This window comes from Crocodylus siamensis, chromosome 5 (assembly GCF_052110815.1).
Source record: "Crocodylus siamensis isolate JL-2025a chromosome 5, ASM5211081v1, whole genome shotgun sequence".
Taxonomy (NCBI): domain Eukaryota; kingdom Metazoa; phylum Chordata; order Crocodylia; family Crocodylidae; genus Crocodylus; species Crocodylus siamensis.
This window is the reverse complement of record NC_143399.1, coordinates 15,717,001-15,741,467: the sequence shown is the minus strand read 5'-3', so window position 1 is coordinate 15,741,467 and position 24,467 is coordinate 15,717,001. Positions and strand designations below refer to the sequence as shown.

Genomic DNA, 24,467 nt, shown 5'->3' with positions numbered 1-24,467 from the left:
AGAAAGTAAATATGTATACAGGCAGTCCTCGACTTACAATTTTAGAGTTACATTTCACACTTACAGTGTTTATAAATTGACACCCTGTTTCAACTTTCTGACATCAGTTTTGACTTTACAATGCTTGATCTGACACCACGCCATGCCAGTGAACAAGTTTGCTGTGTCACCCATCTCCCTGGAGAACATCTTTTCAAACTTCCTTGGACACTGCCTTTAAGAAAGCAGAAAAGACTCCAGAAAAACCTGCAGCCAAGACTCCTGAGAAGATTCCAGCCAAGAACCCTTCAAAAAGTCCAATAAAGTCACCTCAAACACGTCTTTACAAATCAGTATGATTGCTATTTATAATATAGAAATACATTAATGTAGCTATATTACTCATCTATAATTGAGTACAAAATTCTGGGGTATTTTTGCTGAAATTAGGGTATTGGGCCTTGGTTCAGGAACCAATCCACCATTTATAACATTGTTTCATATGGGAAAATCAGTTCTGAGTTACAACGTTTCAACTTAAGTTGCTGTTTTCAGGAACTAATTGTGTCCTAAGTCCGAGGACTGCCTGTATAATGAGTTGCCATTAGATGACCATGTCATACATTTTTAGAAAACATTTTTTTCCTGAACTGTAAGAAAAATGACTGTTATTCATAGTTCTAAACCATGTTGCAGGTATGTGTTTGTGACTTTCATAAGTGTGTGTGTGTATAAGTATAAATCAGATTTATTTAATTTTAAGATGTAAAATATCAAAGACTTAAATCCCAATTGTGCAAAAATGAACACACACACACACACACAACTATTCTAACAAAGGCCCATTAGGGCCCACCACCAAGTTGAGCAGTTGCCATAAGTCTTTGCAGTACCAGAGTGTTAATAAGGGGTAGGAGACTGCAATGGTGCAGTAGCCACCCACTGGTTTCTTTGAAGTATAGAGAAGAGGCACCTGGTTCCTCATCAGACCAGTGCATAGCAGGGAGCAGTTGTAAGGGAGCTGGACTGGCTTTCAAATGGGGTACTCTCCCATTTGGGGCCACCCAAGCCTGTTTCAGCAACTGCTGGGGGGGAGGGCTCAGGGCAGTGGCATAGCATACCCTGTGCAGAGCATGGTTGGGATAAGGGGAAATATGCCAACTTCTGAAGAGCAGCAGTGTTAGTTGCTACCACGCGGTCTCCCTATACCAGCTGCTGTTGCAGGCTCCAGATGCTGCAGTGGTGGGGACTGGTTTCCCATACCCTAGTTGCAGCACCTGCTGCAGCAAGGACTCCCCAGGAGCTGCTAGTCTGGCCCCCTTCCAAATAGGCATCTGGGTCTTGTGCCCCTCCCCCTGTCCCCCTTCCACCAATATGTTATGACCCATCTCCTAGCCACAGCACCTAAAACCCACACTCATGCCACAGCAGCAGCAACTGGCGTGCAGAGAGCTCGAGCCACGGCAAGTAACAGTGCCACCACCATCACAGCTGCCGCTCTCCAATGGATGCCATAATATCCCTCCTATCCTCATGTCTCTGCCCAGTAAAAAATAATCTTTAAGAACTGGACGTTTCCCTGCTAAACTGTAACATACTTTAACTCCTTTCACATATCTTCATTTTTGCCATTCTTAACATGGATGCTTAGAAAGTTTCTACCCTGCTAAAGAAACATTTTATAGGTTCAACTTTTTATTTATTTTTCAGTATAGCTCCCCTCCACCTTGGTCTTAATGCCCATTTCTGAACACAGCTGCAACTTGGCTGTGTCTTTTTTAAAAGTTCTTGCCCTGAGTGTCCAAAAGGTCTTCGTCAGGCACTGCAGTCACCTGAGTTTATCATCTTTAAACTCTTGCTAGAAAGGTCTGCCCTCAAATAGGCTGAAGTCTGAACTGAAGAACAGGCTGAAGAAGTCACGTTTGGTTTATGTGGTCATTGCAGTCTGGAATGTGTCTGGTGATGTGTTCTAGAAAAGCAGCTTCAACTTACTTGGCTTTTTTCTCTGTGTTGCTTGAAACAGCCCCCAAAGTTCTTGGAAATATCAAATTTTTCTTTCTTTCAACCAGCACTCAACATCCTGGGTACTTGTTTTGCTGACATTTTTCTCTTGTCCAGGCTTTCGTAAGGGTTGGCATACGGTGGTGAAATAGTGATATCAGCCCACTCTTCCAACTAGGTGCCTGTCTCTGGATCTTTTGTCATTCATCATAATCTTGTGGACTACATCCACTTGTTTCCTGTGGTGACCTCTGAGGCAACCTGAAGTTGGTTGACCTTGAGTGCAGATTTCCCCTGGCTTACATTCAGTCCTCTTTTTACCATGATATTTGAAGTGGCATCATCACCCAGTGTTGCCATCACACTCTCATGCGTTTCCTTTGGGGTCCTGCCTTCTGGAAGTACTTGATCAGATCAATGCTCTGATTTCATTCTTTTCCATTTTTCAAACTCTCAGTGATTGACTCACTTCATTACAAGTGCTTGTTTTGACCAAGTTAAAGAAGTGGCTGCTGACAAAGGAACACATCAAAACAGGAAAAGTTTTATCTATGAAATATGTTGGGACCTAGCATGTCATTGGATAGATCAGGATAGCTACTTTCTGAATTCCCCTCAATCCTACCTCTACCCTCAATTTAAAAAACTTAAAAATACAACAAAATTTGTACCAAATAAAGCTGTGCCTGTTCTTCATTTCTTTGCTTGTGTGTTAAGCTCCCGCACCTGACTTTTTTTGGATTTTCATCTTTTAGAATATAAACCTGGGGATAGGGACGTATCTTTTGTACATTGCACAATTCAACAGAGGCTGAATCACAGATAAGGTTTTTAGACGTTACCGTAGTGGAAAGGCTGATTACCTGTTACTATTAATAATAGGTAATATAGAAAAAACATGGAAAAGGTTTCACATTTTTTTTTGTTAATGTTTTTTTCCAAATGTGGAATAATGTCAACCATTTGTATTGGTGTATGTCAACATCAAAACCCTGAAACATTGTTTTGTTTTTTGTGGAAACTGAAAATTTGGAACAATTGGATACTTTACAACAATGACATCATACCTTGCAGCAAGACGGCTAGCGAACTGAAGGGACTGAATACTCCCAGCACTCACTGGGTCCTATAACACATCTCCATTAGGAGATGTGAAAAGGGTTAGATGCATCAAGGCATAAAGGCCTCCATCACCAACTACCAGACAATGTCCTTTCTTAAAATGGTCTTATTTCTACTTTTCCGGTGAAAGGTTACCTTCCCTAGATTTGGGGTGGGGATTGACTTTGGAAAGCTTGAGACAAACTGAGGATACAAAAGAAACCTGATTCAAGTTCTGAGATCTCTAGAGCCACTGTTCCCTCGGATTACTGATCCGGTAAGACTGAGCCACAATGCTATTAATTCTGACACAATTCTCAAAAGCAGCTATTGTTGACCTCAAGGGAACTTCACCTGTTGCCGGACTGGATCCAAATTTAGCTGGGGGGTAGCAAATAATAAACAGAACAGCAATATCCCAGGCTGTCTGTCCATCCCCCTGCAGTGTTCTGGTTCCTCCATATCTTTGCCTGATCATCATTCACTAAGAATTATAATATTCCTTATTCGGGGGAAAGCACAGCAGTGCTCAGTCCAAGAACCTCCTGAATATGGTACAACCTGTACAGCCTTACACACGGCAGAGCAAAGCAGCCATAGCCTCTAGCTTCTCCGCTGGCTCATGTGGGAGCTCCCTCCCCTCCCGGCCCGGCCCGGTCCGGCGGGGGTATGGGACCCTCCAGGGCGTGGAACTGTATGGCTGTGAGTTCAAGTGCGCTCTTTCCAATTAACTCCGCTCCCTTTGTTGCCAGGTGAAACGATTCACTTCCCAGGAAAGCTCGTTATCGAGTGCTTTCTAAAGACCTGCTTTGACCACGTTGCCTGAAAATCGAGTCTCTGTCACGAGTATTTCTGCGGTGACTGGGACCGGATCAATGACAAGAAAAGGCATGAAGCGGGGCTGGAGCTGGGTGCCTAGTAGCAGAGAGAAAGGCAGAGAGCCCGTGCGTGTTAACCCTGCCCGGCCCCGCCGTGCAATCGCAGCTGTCCCCATGAACAGTGGGAAGACCAGATTTCCAAAGCCTACAACGAACTGAGCTCGACACGGAGCAAAAGTCCTTCCCGTGAGAGCGAGAGCAGCTCGGGCGGAGCCGGAGCTCTACAAAGCTGCGGTTCCCGAGCGGGGCTGTGGGGCAGGTGGGCGTGGGGGAGGCCGCCCCGTGTCCCGAGCCGCCCGCCGCCCCCGGCGCGTTTCAAACAGGCCGGTTTAGTCCCGGATCCGCTGCATCTCGTGCTGCTCGCTCAGCCCCGGGAGCCGGGCCCCGGCCGGCCGCTTCTGGACGTCTCGGTCCGGTGCGGAGAGCCCCCGCACGGGCCGCACGTGTGACCCGCCTCTCCTCTCCCTTCCCCGCCCCTGGGCTCCGGCTCCTGCAGCATCTCCGGGCAACCAGAGCGGGGCCGGGCCTCCGCCAGCCGGGCAGCTCCGGGTTTCCTGCGCCTTGACTTCAAGGACACTTTTTTAGCCGCCTTATCAAAGCCGCTTGCTTACCAACTCCCCAATTAATAAAGTGTACTTAGTTATTTCGATAGCTGAACTGTCACACCTGAAATGGAAGGGGAAGGCTCTCCTGTACTGACCTATTTTTCCCTTCTGATTTAGAAAAAGGCAAGATTAGCATGGAGATTGCATTTCCAAGGACCTCGCCACTATTAAATAGACTGTTAAGTGCATTTTATGGCTGAAGAGTCTGTTCCCAGTTCAGTCTGGAAGACGTGCTAAGTTCATCTCTACCTGCTACATTGAACATTCACTGACTAAAATACTTTCTGTGGATGTAATACCTATGCTCTGTATCTTTTAAGTACATAACGCTAAATGTTTTAGGGCTAGTAAAACGTAACTCAATAAAGTCCCTAGAATGTAAGTGTTGTCCCTCAAGAAAAATATACCAGGCCTGTTTGCCCAATTACATGCACTCCCTGCTCCATTAAAGGGGGTGGGGATCAAAAGGTGAAACTCAACAGGACAAGTGAGGCTGGCAGGGCTGTGGGAAACGCGCTGACCCAGGGAAGGTCCCAGCCCAGCTCCCGCATCAGTGGGGCCTGGGGTTTCATCTGGGCAGGCAGGGCTTTTCCCCACCTCATCTCCTCACTCTGACTTGTTGGGAGCTTCAAAGTAGGAGGGGAAATGCTGGCTGCAGAGTATAGCTACAGCCCGTGACCTCTGCCCGCCACAGGCCCTTGCTCTGCTTCCAGACCCGGGGCAGCGGGGACACTTGCAGGAAACCCAGGTTAGTTAACGCACTTGAGCTGTAGGGCTGCAAAGGTTAGGGAAGCAACGGGCCCTGGTCTCGCTCGGATCTCACTGCTGGCCACTCACATGGCTTCATCTGTGCCCTAAAGACCCCACATTCACTCCCAGCTGGTAGGGCCCAAAGGGAACCTACTATGTCCCCTTTTTTCATTTGTGTTTGGCCTGGAAATAACCGTGGTGACAGGAGCTCAGGCTCCGTGGGAGGCAGCAGCAATGGGATGTGTCCCTGTGTTGATCAAAGAGTCCGACGACACCAACTGTCCCTTACACTCTCCTCTGGGACTGTCCAGCCCCAAGGATATTTATTTACTGTCCCATAATGACACCACTGCCTTGCTGGCCTGGCTGTAGTCTGGAGGCAAGCTCAATCCCTATAATGCTGGTGAGGGCTGCAGCATCCTGAGCCCATAATAAATGAGAAGCTCTTTAAGATCCTCAGGCCAAATTGTCTCCTGCCAGGAATCCAGCTGGGGGCACTGGCACCAGCTTCTTTCACTTGGAGCCAGCAGGATGCAGCCCTAGGACTCAGCAGGTAACTTCCCTCCCTGGGCCAGTTCTCTGCAAGGAGCAGGGCATGGAGAGCAGCAACAGTGACTTCTCCTACATGCGACCTGAAGCAGGGCAGCATGGCTGGGCAGATCTTCAACCCTCCACTGCAAGCAAATAGGAAATTAGAATCACTGAATGATAGAAAATGAGGGTTGGAAGGGACCTCAGGAGGTCATCTAATCCAAAAGTCCTCAAAGCAGGACCTTCCCCCAACTAGATAATCCCAGCCAAGGTTTTGTCTAGCCGGGTTTTGAAAACCTCCAAGAATGGAGCTTCTACCACCTTTCTGGTAGTCAAGTGTTTTGCTACCCTCCTGGTGAGACAATTCTTCCTAATATCCAACCTAAACTTGCCTTGTTGCAACCTGAGACCGTTGCTCCTTGTTCTGCCATCTGCTGCCACTGAGGACAGTCCAGCTCCATCCTCTTTTGAACCTCCCTTCAGGTAGTTGAAGGCTGCTATTAAATCTCCTCTCAGTCTTCTCTCCTTTAGACTAAATCAGCCCAGTTCCCTCAGACTCTCCTCAGAAGTTGTGTGCCCCAGCCCCCTCACCATTTTTGTTGCCCTCTGCTGGACTCTCTCCAATTTCTCCACCTCCTTTCTGTAGTAAGGGGTCCACAATTGAACACAAGACTCCAGAGATGTGGCCTCCATACTGAATAGAGGGAAATAATCACTTCCCTGGACCTACTGGCAACACACCTACCAGTGCAAATTATAATTATAGGTCCCCAGGGCTGATGCCTACATCTGCTAGGAGTGCTGTGGACACATGGTTTTCTGGTGGGGAAGGGGATGTACTTCTCAAGATGTTCCCCCGGCAATGTCCCAGGTTAAGTCTCCTGCCTCCTGGGACAGGAATCTGTTTCAGTCACAGCAATCTGCAAACAAGTCTTCCCTGGGTAATTAAAACAAAAGTGAAGTTTCTGATCCCTGTGGTTTCTTCAGCTAAGAGAAGCACTTCTTTTTTGGTGAGATTTTAACAGCGAGAAGATGGGAGGCAAAACTAAGAGTGACCCAAAAGGGAAGACCAGACCAGAAGAAATAAAGCAGAGGAGTAACAGGCAAGGAAGTGTTGAGAGGCAAAGATAGGCGAGCGGGAAAGAGCAGAAGGCCTGAATGAAGGGCAGTCCCTGGAGTTGTCCCTGTAGACTTTCCTCTGGCACAATTTCTGATCCTGATCCACCAGGATCAAGCCCCTTTTTACAGCACACCAGTGAGGCTTTGCTTGCTCCAGCTGTGGTACAGTTTGTACCCACCAACACTCAGGGTGCTGTGCTGGAAATCCCTCCCCCCCCACTCTTGTCTGCCAGCCTCCCTTTCCTCATGCATGTGCATGTGGCTTCCTGAAACACTGCCTGCGGCCTGTGCCCTCCTGCACACCATAGCAAGCAAAAACCCTGCACAGCTCCTGGGGCAGAGCGCCTGGGACACTCACCCCAGACTCTGCTGAAAGGGTCCTCTCCCTGGGCTCTCCCCCCCGGTTTCTTCCACCCCAGGTGTGGGGGAGTCGAGGCCCACGGTGAGCCCCTGGCTCTGGGCCCCGCGCAGGTTGCTGTCCCTCGCCCCATGCCTGCATTCTCTGTTCCCCTGCAGCTGCGCCCCGGAGCAGCTGGGCAAGGACCCCAGGCTTGAGGCTGACCCCTAGGCTCCACGGGGGACGGTGCCAGGGAGCTGAGGCTTCCAGGGAAAAGGCACCGGGCCGTGGGAAGTGTAGCCTGCAGATGTGCGTGGCTGGATCCCCTCGATCAAAGGGGCAGCGCGGGTCGCAGGGCCCCTGGCGGGGGGTGGCCCACACTAGCACTGGGGGCTGCGCCTGGGGGGGGCCGGCAGAGGCGAGGCTGCATCCGAGGTGCCTCCTGCGGCCCAGGGAGCCGAGCCGAGCCCCGAGGGCGCTGGGCGGGCGGTGTCAGGAGCCCCGCGCCCCCCTGCAGGAGTCTGGCCGCGGGCCCGGAGAGGTGCCGCCGCCCGCTGTGGGGGTGACCGTCGGGGGCGCGGGCAGCGCTGGGGCGTGGGGTCTGGCCACGCTCCCAGCCCCCCCCCGCGGCCGTGCAGCCCGGTGCGTGGCGGCCCCCTCCCGTCCAGGCACCTCGGAAAAGGAGGGGGGCGGTGATGGCCCCCCCGAGCCCGGCCGGGCCCCGCGGGGCCCCCGCTCGCGGGGCTGGAGCCGGCGCCGGGGAATCCGCCTGCCGCCCCCTACAGGCCCCGCTCCGCCACTGCACCTGCCGGCGCGGCCGGAGCCCGAAGTGAGACCTCACCTGCCTGCCGCTTTCGCGGGCTCCCGCCTCCGCGCACCACCCTCCCAGCCGCCTCCCCTCCGCGCCTGCTTTTGGGCGGGGAGTGGTGCGGCCGGGCGGCGGACTGATAGCAAGCCCCTTTCGGGAAGGGACCGCAGCCCCTGGCGGGCCGGACCCGGCTGCTCGGCGCTGCACGCGGCGGGGAACACCCCGGGCTCCCCCTCGCGCCGGCCCCCTGCGAGCAGTCGGGTCGGGGGTGGCTGGCACCGGCCCGGGCCGAGAGGCCGCGGCACCCCGGGCCCGGCAGGGCACGCAGCGGCCCGGGGAGCTGCGCGCCGCCGAGCAGCCCGGCCTGGCACCCGCCTTGGTTTGGGGCGGAAAGGGAAAGAAAGAAAGAAGGGGGAAGACCCGGGCCCGGCTCTGCTTTCTCTGTCAAGGGGAACGAGTTGGGAAGAAAGTTTCCGGTTCTTTCCACTCCCTCGGCTGCCCACGAAACCCCCTTTCCAGTGCGAAGGCTGCTGCTCGCTCCTCTCACACATGCAGGGCCGGGAGGTATTGCTGCTATGTACGGAAATATGAGGGAGTAATTTTATAAGTAACAAAGGATCAGGAATGGAATGAGCCCCCTGTTATCCAGTGTCATTTAGAAGCACTGGATCAGCAGCTTCTTGAGCCTAAAAGTGAATTCAAGAAGAGCCCCCTTTCCCCTTTCCCAGGGGTATCAGCTAAATTTAGCAATAACCTCTGCGTGTGTTGCACAAATCACGTACCATTTGCTGTTTGTGTAAACCCGATTAGCCAGACACAACTGTGAAACAACTTGTTACTTTTATAGCCGCAACACACAAACAAATTTAGATCCGTTTAGTTTTCCTTGTAAAAAGAGATTAGAGGGTTGTCCATTTAGGGACTTGACTGAAGAGCCTCTGACATACAATCTCTTCTTGGTTAAGGTGACTGTTTTTCCTTTCCGTGTCAGATGATTATCAGGTCCTTATTTATAAAGTTCAAGCTACCAGGCAGCTTGTTTTATTTTAGTATATGTATGCGGAGTTATAAATATTTACTTAGGGTGCAATAACATTTACTGTTTCCCAAGAAAACAAGGGCACATTTCGGCGGCAGAACCGCTCAGGCGCGGTACTGGAAATCAGCAGCACATTTTGCACCGCAGCAAACAGAGGCTCGAGCCTTACTGGAGCCGATTATTCTAACCTGCGTTTTATGCGATAGATTTTGCTAACAAAGAGCGCGGGGCGGTATCGACAGCCACATTTCGTTTCAAATAGGGGAAGTAAAAAACCCAGCGACAGCAACGCATTTTGGAGGGGGGTGGACGAAGAAAGTAATAACATATTTTCAGTGCACATGAATGAATATCTTTCTGACAGTCTTGACTCCTATTTTTTTTTCCAGACTGGAACGAAATCCGTGTTTTTAATTCTCGAACATGTCACAGGGAAGGCTTTTCTGCATCTCTCCTAGCTTGTGCCTTAGCTCAGATCCGCACGGAAAGCTCTGTGTTTGCGACTGTCCTTAAAAACTTCCTGATTAGGCGTATAGGATCCCGAGCGACTGCAATATATGAGAATCGCCTCTCACCGTTTTTTTTTTTTTGGTTAAAAAAACCCCCGTCGTTTCTTTTCCTTTAAAAGAAAAGGGCCGTTGTTTAATAATATAATATTTTATTTAAATAAATATGAAAGGTTCACACAGTTAGAGCGGGTGGGCGTACCTTTCCATTCTGTCGCGAAATAAATTAGTAACAGCATTTGGAGTGCCAGAGCGTTTCGTCTTAAACTTGTGTTTCCCTTTAAAAGAGCAAAGAAATACACATTTGCAGTCTCACGGGGACAGTTGTGGGTGCTGAGACTCGAGTTAGGAAGAGATCAATACACGCTCGTAGTAGAAAAATAAGCTGCTGGGGGGAGGGAGGGATCGTCTCACGTTTTACAGCATTCTTGCGGCTCGGAAATGTAAATGGGCCAAATGCTTTCTTTTTCAGATGCAGATTGCAGCTCCGTTTGGTTTGTCTGCCTGTATCGCGGCCGAACAGGGGTCCCGCTCGCCGAGCAATTGCGGGACAATTTAGCTGGGATCAGCTGAAGCTTTCTGCGCTGCCCCTGTTTGTTTTATTATGGCAGGCACTAAAGAAAGCTGAGATCTTAAATTAGCCCAGATCTGTCCCCGACAGAGCTAGCCCCGTTAGCGCCTGGAAAGGTGATTTGGATTCAAAGTTATACAAAAAGGCGAGCAGCTGTCATCCTCCCGGTGTTAAAAAAAGAAAAATCTCGTCCTTTCCGCCGTGCACCTACGTCGGCACCTGCCCTGGCTCTCCCGCTAGATAGATCCTTTTTTTAAAAAAAAACCCCAAAACCTAATACTCAAAGAAACACAAAGAGGAGCATTTTAAAAATTTATTTACAAAGGTGTGTACAACACGAAGGATAACATTGCGAGTACATATATTCATTCAGATATAAACCGACTTCTGCGACCGAGCGACAGGCGCGGCGTCCTCGCCTTTCTGCAAAACGTCCCTATTTGCCCGGGGTCGGTTTAATATTTAAAATCTCCCCTCCCCTCCCTCCCCCGCTATTTTATACATGTCCGGGTGTGCCTGTGTTTTGGCTAAAACCGCTCGGAGAGGGAGAACCTTCAAAAAAGCGAAAGTCCCGAGCTCCTCCACGCGACTGGGATCTGCCTTTTTTAAAAAAATAAAAACCCCGAAAGGAAAGTCCATCCTTTTTCATACAAATATGTACAAAGTTGGCGGGGGTGGGGAGCGCTGCTCGCGGGGCTGCTCCTGGGTTACCTGTGCGGAAAGGCTTCCCCGTGCGCCCGGCGGCTTGCTGGGATCTCTCTAGTGATCTATCGATTTGCACTTGGCGGGTTGGGGCTGGGGCTGGGGCTGGGGCTGGGGCCGGACCCGATCCGCGGCGGCTGTCCCGGCTTTGCCGCCCCCCCCTGCCCCCCGCAGTGTCCGATCCGGGGGCATTACTGGGCCGGCCACTTGGCCTGCACGGCGGCGGCGGCCGAGGCGGCGGGCTGCAGGAACTGCCCCGAGATGATGTTCGTAGGCACGCTGAGGATGGGGGCGATGGCGGCCGTGGTCCGGCTGAGCGCCAGCGGCTGGTGCGCCACGAGCGCCGACTGCACGGTGACCGGCGGCCGCAGGAAGGTCTGTGCGCCGCCGCCCGAGCCGGCCGCCGACACGCCGATGATGTTCTCGATGCTGAACGAGGGCCGGCTGCTGGGCTCCGACTTGATGATGGAGCCGGCGGCGCCCAGGCTGTTGAGCTGCAGCTGCAGGCTGGGGCTGAGCTGCGCGTTGAAGGCTTTGCGGCTCAGCTCGCTGGAAGGCAGCAGCGGCACGGCGGGCGGCAGCATGGGCCCGACGGGCGGGATGTAGGGGTACTGCAGCGCGGCGGCCGCGGCCGGGTGCGGGTAGGCGCCGGGGTGCAGGCCGTAAGGCCGGCCGTAGGGCCCGGCCAGGCCGTAGGCGCCGAAGCCCTGCATCATGAGCGCCGTCTGGTCCCGCAGGTGCTCCTGCTGGTGCCGCTTGAAGCGCTTGCGGCGGCGCAGGAAGGACCCGTTGTCGAACATGTCCTCGGACTGCGGGTCCAGCGTCCAGTAGTTGCCCTTGCCCGGGTTGCCCGGCTCGCGGGGGATCTTGACGAAGCAGTCGTTGAGCGAGAGGTTGTGGCGGATGCTGTTCTGCCAGGCCGGGAACTTCTCCCGGTAGTAGGGGAAGCGGTTGCTGATGAACTCGCAGATGCCGCTCAGCGTCAGCTTCTTCTGCGGGCTCTGCAGGATGGCCATGGTGATGAGCGCGATGTAGGAGTAGGGCGGCTTCACCAGGCTGCTCTTGGGCTTGCTCTGCCCCTGCAGGGCCCCGCCGCCGCCGCCGCCGCCGCCGCTGCCCCCTTCCTCGCCGCCGGCCTTGCCCCCCTCCGCCGCCCCGCCCGGGGGGGCCTCGGCCGGGCTGTGGCTGCCGCTGCCGCCGCTGCTGCTGCCCGTGTCGCCGCCCGCCCCCGCCTCCTTGGGGAGCGCCAGCTCGTCCGCCTCGTCCAGGTGCAGCTGGTGCAGCCCGGCGGGGCTGCCGGCCTCGCCCTCACTGTCCTTCTCCAGCCCCTCGTCCCCTTCGCCCACCACGTCGATGTCCACATCTTCGGCCGTCAGGACGGTCTGGCCGGACATGTCGCTGGTGCTGCTGCCGCCTGACAGGGTCATCCCCGCTCAGGGAGAGGGGGGCCGGCGGGGCGGGGCGGGGGCGCGGAGGTGAGCCGGGCCGCTGCCACCTGGGCTCGGGCGCAACTCCCCCCGCGGCCGCGGCCGGGCTCCGCCAACAGGTCCCCGGGTCACACCCCGGTCCCGGGTGCGCTGGGCGCCCTGCCGTCTCCGCCAGGCATCTGGGAGCACATCCGAGTCCGCGCAGGTCTGCGGCCGCCCCGGCTGGCTGCTCCGGCGGGCGCCGGCGACCGGCTCCAAGTCCTCCGCGCGCGGCCGGGCTCCTGGGTCGCGTCCCCGGCGGGGTGCGCGGGAGCGGCTCCAACTCCTCGGCTCTTCCCTCCTCCGGGCTCGTTTGGGGGCTTGCTTTTTTTGGGTTGGCTTTTTTGTGGGCCAGGGGAGAAGCCACTCCTCGCTCGGTCCTGGCAGCAGGTACGCGGGATCAAACGCCTCTGCTGGCTCCTGCCTGGCTTTCCCCAGCAGACGTGTGGGTTCACATCAAACGCCTCTAGCTGCTGGGCTGGTGACTTCCCCAGCAGGCTACTGGGATCCGCTCAAAACTCCTCTACGGCTCGTCTCATCTGAGCTGCTGCTGCTGCTGCTGCTGCTGCTGCTGCTGCTGCAGGTTAGATCTCTTTACACTCAGCCTTTGCACCTCTTCTCTTAAAGGGTGTCTTGCTCCAGTCCTCTCCACAGCTTCCCCCCCACCACACACTTCCTTCCTTCCTTCCTCTCCTGCTTTCCCCTCTCGCTTGCCCCTTGCTGGAGGGGGGAAGGTCGTGCTAGGTGCCGACAGCGGGGGGGGCCGGGTGTTATAGGGACTCACTTGCCACTTTGAAAGTCCTTTTTTAAAGACTGCCTGATAGATTACTTTTCAGTTAAAGATATACCAGGAGGCGGGGCCACGTGACCGTGACGTCAGGCGCCCCACGGTGAAGCCATGCAAAACTCAAGTTGTTTCATGGGATTGTCAACAAAGAGACAACAGTGGCTCCACTCCTCGTGCTCCTATACAAGCATCACCGCAGCCCACAGCCTCCCTCCACGTAGCTAGGGACTCCCAACTAGGCGACAGCACTGTGCAACTCCTAGCCTGCCTGTAGCTCAGAGCACGGGGTAGGCGCATTTCAGTTGATCGAGATCAGGACCGGAGCTTTTCTTTTATGATGATGCTGGTTTTTTTCCGACGCTGGTAGAGCCGGGATTGAATGCATGAGCACAAGAGAAAGCCACCGTCCTGCGTTTAGTATTTAAAAAAACCCAACAACGTAGTGCTCTGGGTGGCTTTTTTTTTAGGTAGGTGCCAACCTCCTGCTCCCTGCCCGTGGTGAGGAGCAGGCACCAGCGCCTCTGACCCTACACACATTAAATGGATGCGTCGGGATATTAATGCTTAGAAACAGCAGCAGCAACAACTTTGGGCTAGGAGATCACTTTCCTGTGCTTTTGCAACAGCAGTCTCAGCTGGAACCCGAAGATCAGAAAATGGCTATTGATTAATCTATTAGATTAGTTGCAGGGAGAAATAAAAAAGACGTAAAATAACAAAGGGCAACTATAAATAAAGGAGCCTTTAGCTGGTGTGGCTTTTTCTTTTTCTTTTTTTTTTTTGCAGAGGTGTTAACGACTTAATCATGGCGAGTGTTAGCATATGAAAAAGTAGGAAATGAGGGAGTGTGTGCACGGGAAGACTCTATTCACCCGAGCCCAAGGTAAGCCTGGTCCTGAGGACAGGGGGCTCCACAGAGGGGAGGGGGCGGGGAGAAGTTGGTTGCAAATTCTCTTTCCTTTGGTGTCCGTTTAAACGAGAACAATACCGTCAGGGCAGGTCGGAAGCTGTTTCCTCCGTGGGTTTTTTAATCCCTGTGTGCTATCAGAAAAACCGCGTGTATTTTTGGATCTAAAAAAAACCCCAACCCAAAATCTAAAAAAGATGCCAAAGGGTAAAATCGTTTCCCGAAGAGCGATTCTTGTTGGGTGGAAATAAAAAAAAAAAGAAATAGCAGTAAATCGCATCTGCCTTGTCTCCCCCTGGAAATCAAGCTGAATCAGGGCTGGGGGTGGCTGGAGGATCCGAGTGGGTTTCCAGCGCAATCTCTCCTGCCGTGAAAAATAAAAATAAAAAAGCCCTGCACATAAGGTATCAATAACTCTCCCCACTTTTCTGGGAGGAATTAGGGAGGGGAAAGTGCCGGCGGGCTCCCGGTGCCCTGGGAAGGTCCCTGCGGCTCGAACAAACGAGCAGTGAGAAGCCGGGCGGCTTCGCCACCGCAGCCCGCGCCCGCCCGGGCGGGAGAGAAATGTCGCTGAGTACAGATCTGGGGAGCTCTTCGGACCGGACGGTGGGGAAGGGATGCATTGATTTATCCCGGCACGGGAGCAGAGTCCCACTCGCTCCAATCCCCGCTGCCCGGCGACAGGACGGGGCTCAGAGCAGCCGTGCCGGCTGCCGGGGCAGCTCCGGCGCTCGCGGCTTGGACACGAGGAGGAAAAGCAAAGTCGCCGGTGTGAGGACACGCCGCCAGGAGGGTTAGACAGGGCTTCGTCCAAATCAAGCCAGGCACGGGAGCGGAAGGGGCTCTCACAAGCCGGGATACGATGCTCTGCGAAGGCATCATTTCGGTGATTCCCCATAACGACCCCAGCTCCCCCCACCCCCCGTTACTGCGGGCGGCTGAAGGGGGGTAGAGTTATTTTTTTCCCCTTTGCTGAAAGCACGTGGGGACGCTTCTCGCCGCCTCGGGGCTGTCTGCGTGCACCAGAAATCAACTCGGAGAGATTTTAGGAAAGAAACAACCCCCCAGCCCAGCCCACCCGGCCCTGCCCCGTCTCTTTTAACCATCTCGGCTCTTGTCGTGTCCCCCGGCTTGCCCCAGGAGCGGGCGTGTGTATCGGGGCGGCATTGACCGCTGTCTCGCGTCTTCTTTGCGCTTCCTCCAAACGACCCTAATTTATATGTTGCCATCTGGCCGGCGCAGCTCCGCTGCGGGCGCCGCTCGAGCCGGGAGCTGGAGCCGCTCCGCCACCGGCGCGGACACACGCGCACGGATCCTGTTTATCCGAGAGCCTCTCTGAAATCTCTCAGGGGAAAGGGAGGGGGCAGAAGGGGGGAGATCAACTCCGCAAACCCACCGTTTCATTTGTTGCGCTTTTCTTCGACACAATAAAAGTCAAATTAATTGATTCATACCATTAATTACGGCGCTTAGCGTGAAAAGCAGCGTTTCCCCTCGATTAGAGATCTATTGTGCTAATCTCTTGTTCAATCAGTGTTACCATCTGAGAGGGGGCCCGGCTCTGGGCAGAAACTTTTCGCCTTCATTTGTGGATACGAGGCTGCGATCTCTCCTTGCCTTTAAAGAAAAAAAAGGGGGGCTTCTGATTCAGCCCTGCTCCGCGCTGTGCTGAGCCCCTCTTTGAAAACCGGGCGAGATCGGGGTGGGGGCCCAGAGACAGAGGGGGGTCTTGACATGGTCTGAGGCCGGCCCAGTACTGGGGCACGGGTTATTGCTGCACGCCGGTGCTTGGTTGTTGTCGGGGAATTTCAGTGCAACCCCCCCCGTGTTGCCAGACATCCCCGACGGGGCGCACAGCCCCAAGGTGCCCCTGCCCTCCCGGCTGCCAGTGAAGGAAATTCCCGTGCCAGTTTGCTACAAGAGCCCACCCGGCTCCTGCCACCCTAGCACTGGGGATCGGGGGGCAGGGACCCGTTTATAATCATGGATAAACTTTCCCAGGGGTCGTGTGAGGAGGATGGGGGTTTCAAGGCTCAACGTCGAGCAAGGTCCGAGGTTTGGCAGCAGAAGAGCTACCCAGTAATTAGGGCAGCGTGTGCGCGAGGTGTTGGGAAGCAACAACTGCCCCAGCAGCACGACTTGAGGGCCGGGGGGTGGCAGGGGGAAGGAGGGGGAGGGAGATAGAGGAAGGTACAGCAACAGGAGGAAAGAGAGCTGCAGAGCTCAGATCGATATGGAGTCAAATAGAGACATATCTGGCATCAAGGAAAGAGAAGATGGAACAACTTATGATAGGGAGGGAGAAATTAATTACAGCTCAATTGGACTCCAGAAGGGCAAAACCGGGTCCCGGCAGAGAAAGCCAGTTAAAAGCAGATCAGGAGGCTGAGCCTGGGGCTGGGCACCGGCGTGGGGGTGGGGGCAGGAATCCGAGATGCCCCTTTCCTTCTCTTTAAGCCTATTACTTCTCCTAATGAGTTACATAAATCGTTGACCCGACCTGGGTGACTCCAGCGGTGCGGTTCTGGCTGCACATACGGGGACGAGGAGCAATAAAAAAAAAAACCTTAAAAAACCCCAAAAAACTCAACCCAAGCCAGCCCACAGCCCAGGTGAGCAGCCCGTGCCGGGGCTCAGGGCGCTGTCCCGGCTGCGCTGCCCGCTCCTGCCCCGGCGCCCGCTTTGTCTCTCTCGGGAGGACTTGGAAACGCCGGTTGCACCGGAGGCCCCGGGCGTGGGGCGTGAGGGGGAGCGGGGAAGGGCTGAGGACGTGTCGGAGAGCCCCGGGGATGAGGGCCACGCTCCGGCCGCGGCCGCGGGATCCTCCCGGCCCCGGCGCCCGCCTCGCCCGGGCTTGCTAGGGGCGAAAACGAGCCGCGGGGCCGGCGCTGAAACCCTCGCCCATAAATCTGCATCGCGACTTTTTTAAGCCGCGGATGTGCACGTTTCTTTGATTTTTAAATCGTAACACATCGCCCATAAAACCCGGAGACCACAGTGTAAAACCAAATTGGTCGTGTTTCCAAAACGGTTCCGGATTTATTTGTATTGGAAATGTATAAACATCCATTCTGTAAAAGGCAACACGTTTAATTAACGATGAGAGAGCAGTTAGGGGCAGAAAGCTAGTAAAATTGTGTGATAAATTTATGGCATTGTTAGCGTGCTTTTAATTATGGCTATTATGTTAATTATTTCACATTAGCATGGAGTTATCAGCGGCGTGTCAGATTTAATCAAAACGAGCCTTTCTCTCGAAAATTGTTCTTTTCAGCCGCCATGAGGAGGAAGGGGGGGGGGCGCGTCCTGAGCCGGAGCTGCCTTTTTAGTAAAAGCGGGGGGAGCCCTTTGCCGGGGAAAGGGGGCGAGGGGGGCTGGCCGCGGTCCCGGCCGCCGGGTCCCTGCAGGCAGCTCCGCGAGCCGGCTCCAGCCTGGGTCTGTTTTTTAGGAATTCACCATCCTGGCCCCCCCTCCCCCTCCGGAGCAGGCACTTCATCATCCCGGATCAGTCTGTCAAACAATATGATGTCGCTCATTTTTATCTGTCCCGTTTTACAAAACCCCCATTCACGCTGCCGGCCAGGACAACGCGCCTGAGCACAAAGGAAGAAAAGAGACGGGAGCCGGGGGGCGGAGAGGGGCTGCCTGGGCCGGGGCCGGGGGGTGGAGGGGGCTTATTAAGATCAGGCGGAGAGCCGGCTCCCCTGGACAGGGAGGAGGGGAGGGGGTACCGATGCGGACCCCTTGCTGCCCGCCCCTGAATCCAGAGCCACTCCAGCGGGTCTAATGCCCCCCCGCAGGGCAGGTGCGGGGCTGGCGGCGGCCCCGACTCCGCCCGAGCTGCCGCCGCCCCCGCGGGACAGGGTCGGGGCGCACCCGGGATTGCATCGGCTCCTCCGTCACCACCCACCGGTTCAGCCGGAGGGTCCAGCCGCAGGGCTGGGGGGTTTGCAGGGACCCGCGCGCTGACGCAGGTGCGCGGCCCGTGGGAGCCGCCGTGTCTGCGCAAGGCGCGGGCCGGCTTCTCCTCGGCCCGGGGAGGCGTGCCGCCCCGGGCCGGCGGGCAGAGCGGGGCGGCAGCGGCCCGCACCCTTCCTGCGGCAGGTGCTGCGGCGGAGGCGCGGGGATGTCCGGAGCGTGCGGGGCCCTCGGCGGAGGTGCGGCCCGCCGGCCGCCGCGCCGGGAGGAGGCCGGCAGCTGCTCGCTTATTTTTAGAGCCGGGCCATTCCTCCGTTTAAATTTAGACGGGTTCGCGACTGAGGCGCAGCTCCCGTTTGCAGCCCGCTCGCAAGCCGGCGGGCCCGTCGGGGCAGGGCCGTCCTGCCCCGCCGCCCCGGCGCGCTCGGCCCGCCGGCCCCGCTCGTTTCAGGCCAGTCCCCCGGAGCCGAGGCCGGCAGGGCCGAGGGCCGGCCTGGGAGGCGCCGCTCCGCCGAAGCCGGTCCCGTTGCGCCGCGGATTTGCCCCCGCTCCGGGACCGCATCGGGTGGATCACTGCGGGATTAGCAGCAGCGCGGGGGGCTACCGATGCACCTCGAAAGCGGCCGGTGTTAACGGGGATTAACGGTGTTAACGGGGATTAACACGGGCTCGGTGTCCAGACTCCAGAGCACCCGCCTGCAAAACCGCATCTACCCAGACGTGCATCTGCAGATATGCGCGGTCATTCATCCGTACCTACGTACATGGGGGGGCAAACATACATCTCTCCGTTCATAGGCAGGCAGGTGCACGCCGGAGAAATAAGGCTCCCGAGCAGAACCGCACGGAATAGCCGCCCGCCCGCGCGTCTCTTCGGCGGCGATTTCACGCGACCCCGCGGGGGAAACGGGCTCTCGGATCGGAAACGCGGTCGGTCCCTGCCGGGCCGAGCTGGGAACTTCCCGTGGCTCTAAGGTGCGGCGGGATCCGGCGCGCTCCGGGCCGAGATCCCTCATTATCCTGGATCGAAAGTGGCAGCCAAACACGACTGGAAATACCGCAAGCCTGGCCATACGCATGAAGCGATGACACGTGTTTCCTAGTGCTTCGTTCGCGGCTCGGGACCCTCGCTCCAGAGCGTTGCAAAGAGCAGAGAAGACACGTTTCCTGGGCATGGTAACCAGACCTCCAGGTTGCCGCTGCCCATGCTGCGGTTAGCCCGTGACGGGTGTGCGGGCACAGCAGATGCGGTGCAGAAGGAGCCCTTCGAGCCGCTTTTCCCAGTGTCGGGGCTGTTTTTCTTGGCCTTAACGTGCCCAACCCCGAAGAGGCAGGGGCAGCCCGGGGTCTCCCACCTCCCACCGCTTGGGCTGCAAAACCAGGCTCCAGTGCCCAGCTGGCAGGGAAAGAGCTAGCGGGGGGCCAAGGTCAGCTCTGAGCCGATCTAACCACCAGCTTGTGCCGGGGGGGTGGTGAGAGAGGAGCTCCTTGCTCCTCACCTCAGGTGCCAGCTCGCTCCTCCCCTGCCTTGGGGCTGTGTCCCTCCTGCTGCTGTGGCAGGATCTTGCCCTGCTCCTTCCCCCCGGGCACAGGGGACCAGCTGCTGAGTGCCTGGCCCAGGCTGCAGGTTCCTCTGCTTAGTTTTGCTGGGGCCAGCTGCTGTGACCAAACTCAGTGCCCTTCCTCTTGACAAATCAGGCAACTTCCCAGCACACTTGACTCCCACCAGGTTCCTGCTCTGGGTGTGGGGCTGCCCTTGAAACCCAGCCCACTCCAAGAGGACACTTTGGCTCCCTCTGCTTTCCCCTGTTGCAAAGGTTTGGTGGTTTTTCAGTGGCATATTCCTGCCTTTTTCTTGAATGCCTGTCTCTCCTTCCTTGTCCGGGGAAAGGCACCCACAGCTCAGCAGAAGTATCGAGCCTGAACGTTCCTCTGGAAGCAACGGTGCCAGGCAGTTGCATGAAGCAGAGCTGACTTGCTTCTGGATTTGGAGGTATGTGAAGCCCCAGGCGGAAAAGTCTGCGGTGGAGGATACTTGCTGGTAGTAGGGCCACGTGAGGTTTCTGAATGATGCAAAGGATTTGGAACTGAGCTGGCTAATTTGACCTGGGACACAAGTTTTCCTTAAAAAAAAGAGAAGAGCTGACTTACGTCTGGCCTTTTAGAAGGTGTATACATGTAAGTGATATATATAAAGACATATATTTTTACAAAAAATAAAAAAGCTGACTTGCTTCAGGCCTTTTGGCTCAGATCAAGTGGGGGCATCTGAATCCCAAGACCCCTGGGCTTAGGCCTGCACATAGGATGCCTTCCAATGGGTTTGGGAGTATCTGGAGCCCCAGGGTGAGAGCCTGGGATGGAGGATGCTCACTGGTTGTAGCACCAGACACAGTGTTGAGAGTGATTGAGTTCTGCCTGCTGAATCAATAAGGTTTTTGGAAGGATTTGAGTTCTGCCCAATTGCTATGATTTGGAACTGATTTGGCTGATTTGACTGGGAACATGCAATATATTAATTAAAAAAAAGCTGACTTGCAGGCTCCAGGATGACTGACTATCACAGGCCATCAAAGAGCACCCCGGCTGGAAGAAGGAAGACTTCCCCAACCCCAGCCTCTTCACACTACAATAACATTAGGTATGCTCAGGTCTCTGTGAGGGTTGCGTTCCAAAAAACCTAGCATGAAGTGAATTCACATAAAGCGAATCCATTATTACATGTAATTAATAGGGATCTATACCAGCCTCACTCTACTTCCCCCCCAAACCATGACAAATTCAAACAGTAATCACACAATACAGTAACTGCTGCACAGAAAGGCTGCGAGCCCCATCCTGCAAGCAGCGGCACGTGCAGGGGGTGCCTCACCAGGGTAGCACGGTGTGGGCTGGAGAGGCACCCGGGGGTGGGGTGGGAAGCAGGGCGGCAGGGAATGCCAGCTGCTCACCGCTCCTGGCTCTGCTCTACTTCCCTTCCCCGGGTGCCGCTCTAGCCCAGCAGGCATCACCTGGCGGGCTGAGAAAAGCGGGGCTATGCAGAGAGGCTACAAGCTCCCTACTGCCCGCTGGGCTGCGGAGTTACCTGGGGCAGGGAAACAGGCAAACTAGGCCGTCACCTAGGGTGCCAAAATTTTGGGGGCAGGAGTGCACCAAAATTATATGCAGAGCAAAATAACAGGAACATCATTCGAAATAACACCTTGGTCTAAGAGCTTTGGTTCAGTAGGGGAGAAAGACCTCTGAAAAGATCTCAGAGGAAAGATCATTAGAATCGCGACTCCTACATTTTCAACTCTCAAGTGGACTTATGACAAAAGCATACCGCTTGCAATGTCATCCTAAAAGATGAACCCCTACTCCTATATCATCTTACAGCTCGTGACACTGATTTCTTACACCTTCCTTCTCCCTTCCAACCACACTTTTTAAAATCTAAAGCACCCTAGATTTCATCAGTTGCATTTAAGATTTTGTCAAGAGTAACATGACCAAATTACACTGACTCCAGGTGTGTATATGTATTGTGCCCATAATTCAGGAACCAGGCTTCAAGGTAGGAATTTCTTGGTTCGATTTTGTAGATCTCATTTAATTTATATGATGATTTATATGATGTAGAGCTGATGTACAAGTGTAGTTATTAGCATAGGTACACCTGAGTAGTCATGTTTAATATTCTTAATTTTATAATATCTAGAAATGGTTGGAGTAGGACCGCTGAATCATTACGTTCTTGTAAGAACACCTGATTTTTTAAAGTAAGTTGAGCTAGGGGTAATCCTTTGGGGTAAGTAAGTCAAGCTAGGGGTAAGCCTATTTTCCTCTATATTGGGTGCTGAGATGCACTGTTCACCTGGGGCACCAATTACCCTTGGACCACCCCTGGAAGCAGGTGCTCACCCTGCGCTGCAAGCAGTGGCACACACAGCCTCCTGTGCCTACTGCTCTCTTAGGGGTGCAGCCCACACCACGGGAGGCAAGTGGCCAGAGCAGCGGGGTGCGGGGTGCTAGGACCAGGTAGGGAGAGGAGCCAAGCTGGGCCCAGGATTGGGGCCAGGGCCCACTATGCCCATGCATTTGCCCCTTCCCCTTGGAAGTGTGCGCAGCAGTGGGGAGCCAGTCCTCCCCCTCCCCCCACCCAGCGAGCCACCAGAGGCTCCATCCTGCTTCCTGCTGGGCCCCTGCAGCTGCACACTGCAGCCCCAGGCCCCAAGCACCCCCCGGCTGGACGGCAGCCCCAGCCCTGTCCAGCTCCCTCCCTACAGGGGCCTCAATCCCCCTCTTCCCTGCAACTTACCTGCCGGAGCTGCCCTTAAGGCTTCTTGGGGCCACGTGCATGTGCTGTACATGCATGTGGCAGCCCCTGTCTCTTCGCCATCCTTCCGCTCCCTCCCAGGTCTCGTCAGGCTGAAACTCTGCCAGCCTGCAGGGACCGTATTGCCAGCCAACTTCGCATAAGATCACACGAAGTGAAGTTCTGGTATAAATAAGGTTGTCAAACTTTCTGGTATAAATAAGGTGGTTGAAATTTGCACAAAGCGAATATTCTCGTACAAAAATTTCTGGTATAAATCAGGTTGTCGCATATAAGCAAATTCTCACAAAACAAATTTGCATAAAGACAGACCCGAGTGTATTGCTTGTAGCAGTAAGAGGTAACCCAACTGCAAGTGGAAAGACGTTTATTTAGGGGCCTCTTCATAATGCACCGATTCTGTAGCTCCCGGGAACAGGAATAAAGCATGTGCAATCAGACCTAAGCAACACAGATTACAAGTTCAAAACCAGGTATCAACTCAGAGAACAAACCAAGTTCATGACACGTGTCACCAGAAACTGTTTATAGATGAGGAACCCTTCACAAACGGGAAAAAAAGGGGCAAATCTCGACTATATTACAAATTCAAGATGATTGTGGGCAAATAGGGCCTGGTGCCAGGTAGAGACCCTAATGACTTACCATGGAGCATCTGTAAAATCAGGCATCTTCTGACTTGAAGTACATATCAGACATTCAGACTAGAATATGGATATCAGACAGCAGATATTCAAACCAGAATACTGGGGAGCGGGTTGGGAAGGTTTTGGAGGGAGTAACAGTTAGGAGAGGGTTCCCATGAGGGGAGGCAGCCTGCATGGAGGCAGTTAGTTGTGCCTGAAGGGAGACTGACCCTGGGGGATTTTCACAGAAATTTTATGAGGGTTAGGTGGTAGTCTAAATGCAGGGCAAGGATTTAACCAGTTTTTCTCAGTTGTTTTTCCGGGTTTTTTTGCTATATTCTGTAGTCAAACATCTGATCATTTTTTCTTCCCATGTACTAAACCCTTTTGGTTTTTCTGTTTTTTTTAACTGAAGTGCCTGTGGTTAATTGTGATTTCTGGGCAAATGTGTAAGCTGGGCATATGCATTCAACGGAGTAGTAAACCAGTACACTTACACAAAGCTGGGCTGTATCTCTGGGAGCACCTAGACACTCCAGAGACACAGCAAACACCCAAAATAAGTAATATAGGACAGCAGCTACAAAACAGGGTGTATAAGAAAGTGACTTCAGAATAAATCCACTTCATTTTCACTCTGCAGATGCTCATTTGCAGTCATCTCCCAACAGCTGCTCAGATAAAGATGTATATTTCCTCACTTTCATGTGCATATGCTTATATATTTGTGTGTGTGTGTGTACACACACACACACACACACACATTATGGGTAATGCTCCTCCTCTCATTACTCCATCAAATGATTCCCTTTGGAGTCTATGCCCGTGGTTCCAAACCTTTAGTGGTCCCTAGGCAACACCATTCTTCCATCTCCCTGTCAAGCTGATGAAACACCTAACTGAAGAGTAGAAATCCTCTGTGGACAAGAGGAATGTCAGGGGACAACATGGTGTCTGTGAGCCCTGGATGGGAGAGCCGCCTGTTATGGATCAAATATATAAGAACAAATGATAAAGACTCTCTAAAAACCATAATCACTCCCCCTGTGCCCCCCGAGGGAATAAAAAGGCTAGAAAAGTAGTATCTTAGGTCAGACTTTGAAGGAAGTTGTTTTAATATGACATGGGCCTTTTCTTCACTGTATGGTCATCCCTATGTGTGTCCTCTACTTTCTGGAGGATTTGGAAGAGGGCAATAATTGGTAAGGAAAGAGCTGGGCCCAAAAAAATGATTTATTCAGTTTGTTATTCCCCTCCAAAATTTGGATGTTGATGAAATAGGGGAGGTTGAGTAGGTTCTTTGGTGAAAGGGTTAAAAAGGAGCAGAAAACTCATTCTGGGAGACCTGGCATCATTAGACTGTAGTGAAGAAACCAACAGGGAATAATTCTTTTCCATTTAAGTATGTAGATAGGACATAAGGCCCTGTGTGAACACCACAAGAGTGGGGCTCCGTGAGTCCTTGGACCACAGCTGAGGGCCAGGGGAGAGATGATCTGTGGGCATCATAGCATAGCA

At 54.0% G+C, this 24,467-nt stretch overlaps 1 protein-coding gene across 1 annotated transcript; it reads right to left on the bottom strand.

Annotated features, from left to right (window-relative positions):
* Positions 1-10,999: 10,999 nt before the first annotated feature.
* FOXD3 (forkhead box D3) lies at positions 11,000-13,259 on the bottom strand. The gene has a single exon (XM_090048266.1). The coding sequence runs from the start codon at positions 12,352-12,354 to the stop codon at positions 11,119-11,121; it is 1,236 nt and encodes a 411-aa protein (XP_089904392.1). The 5' UTR covers positions 12,355-13,259; the 3' UTR covers positions 11,000-11,118.
* Between the last annotated feature and the right edge of the window lie 11,208 nt (positions 13,260-24,467).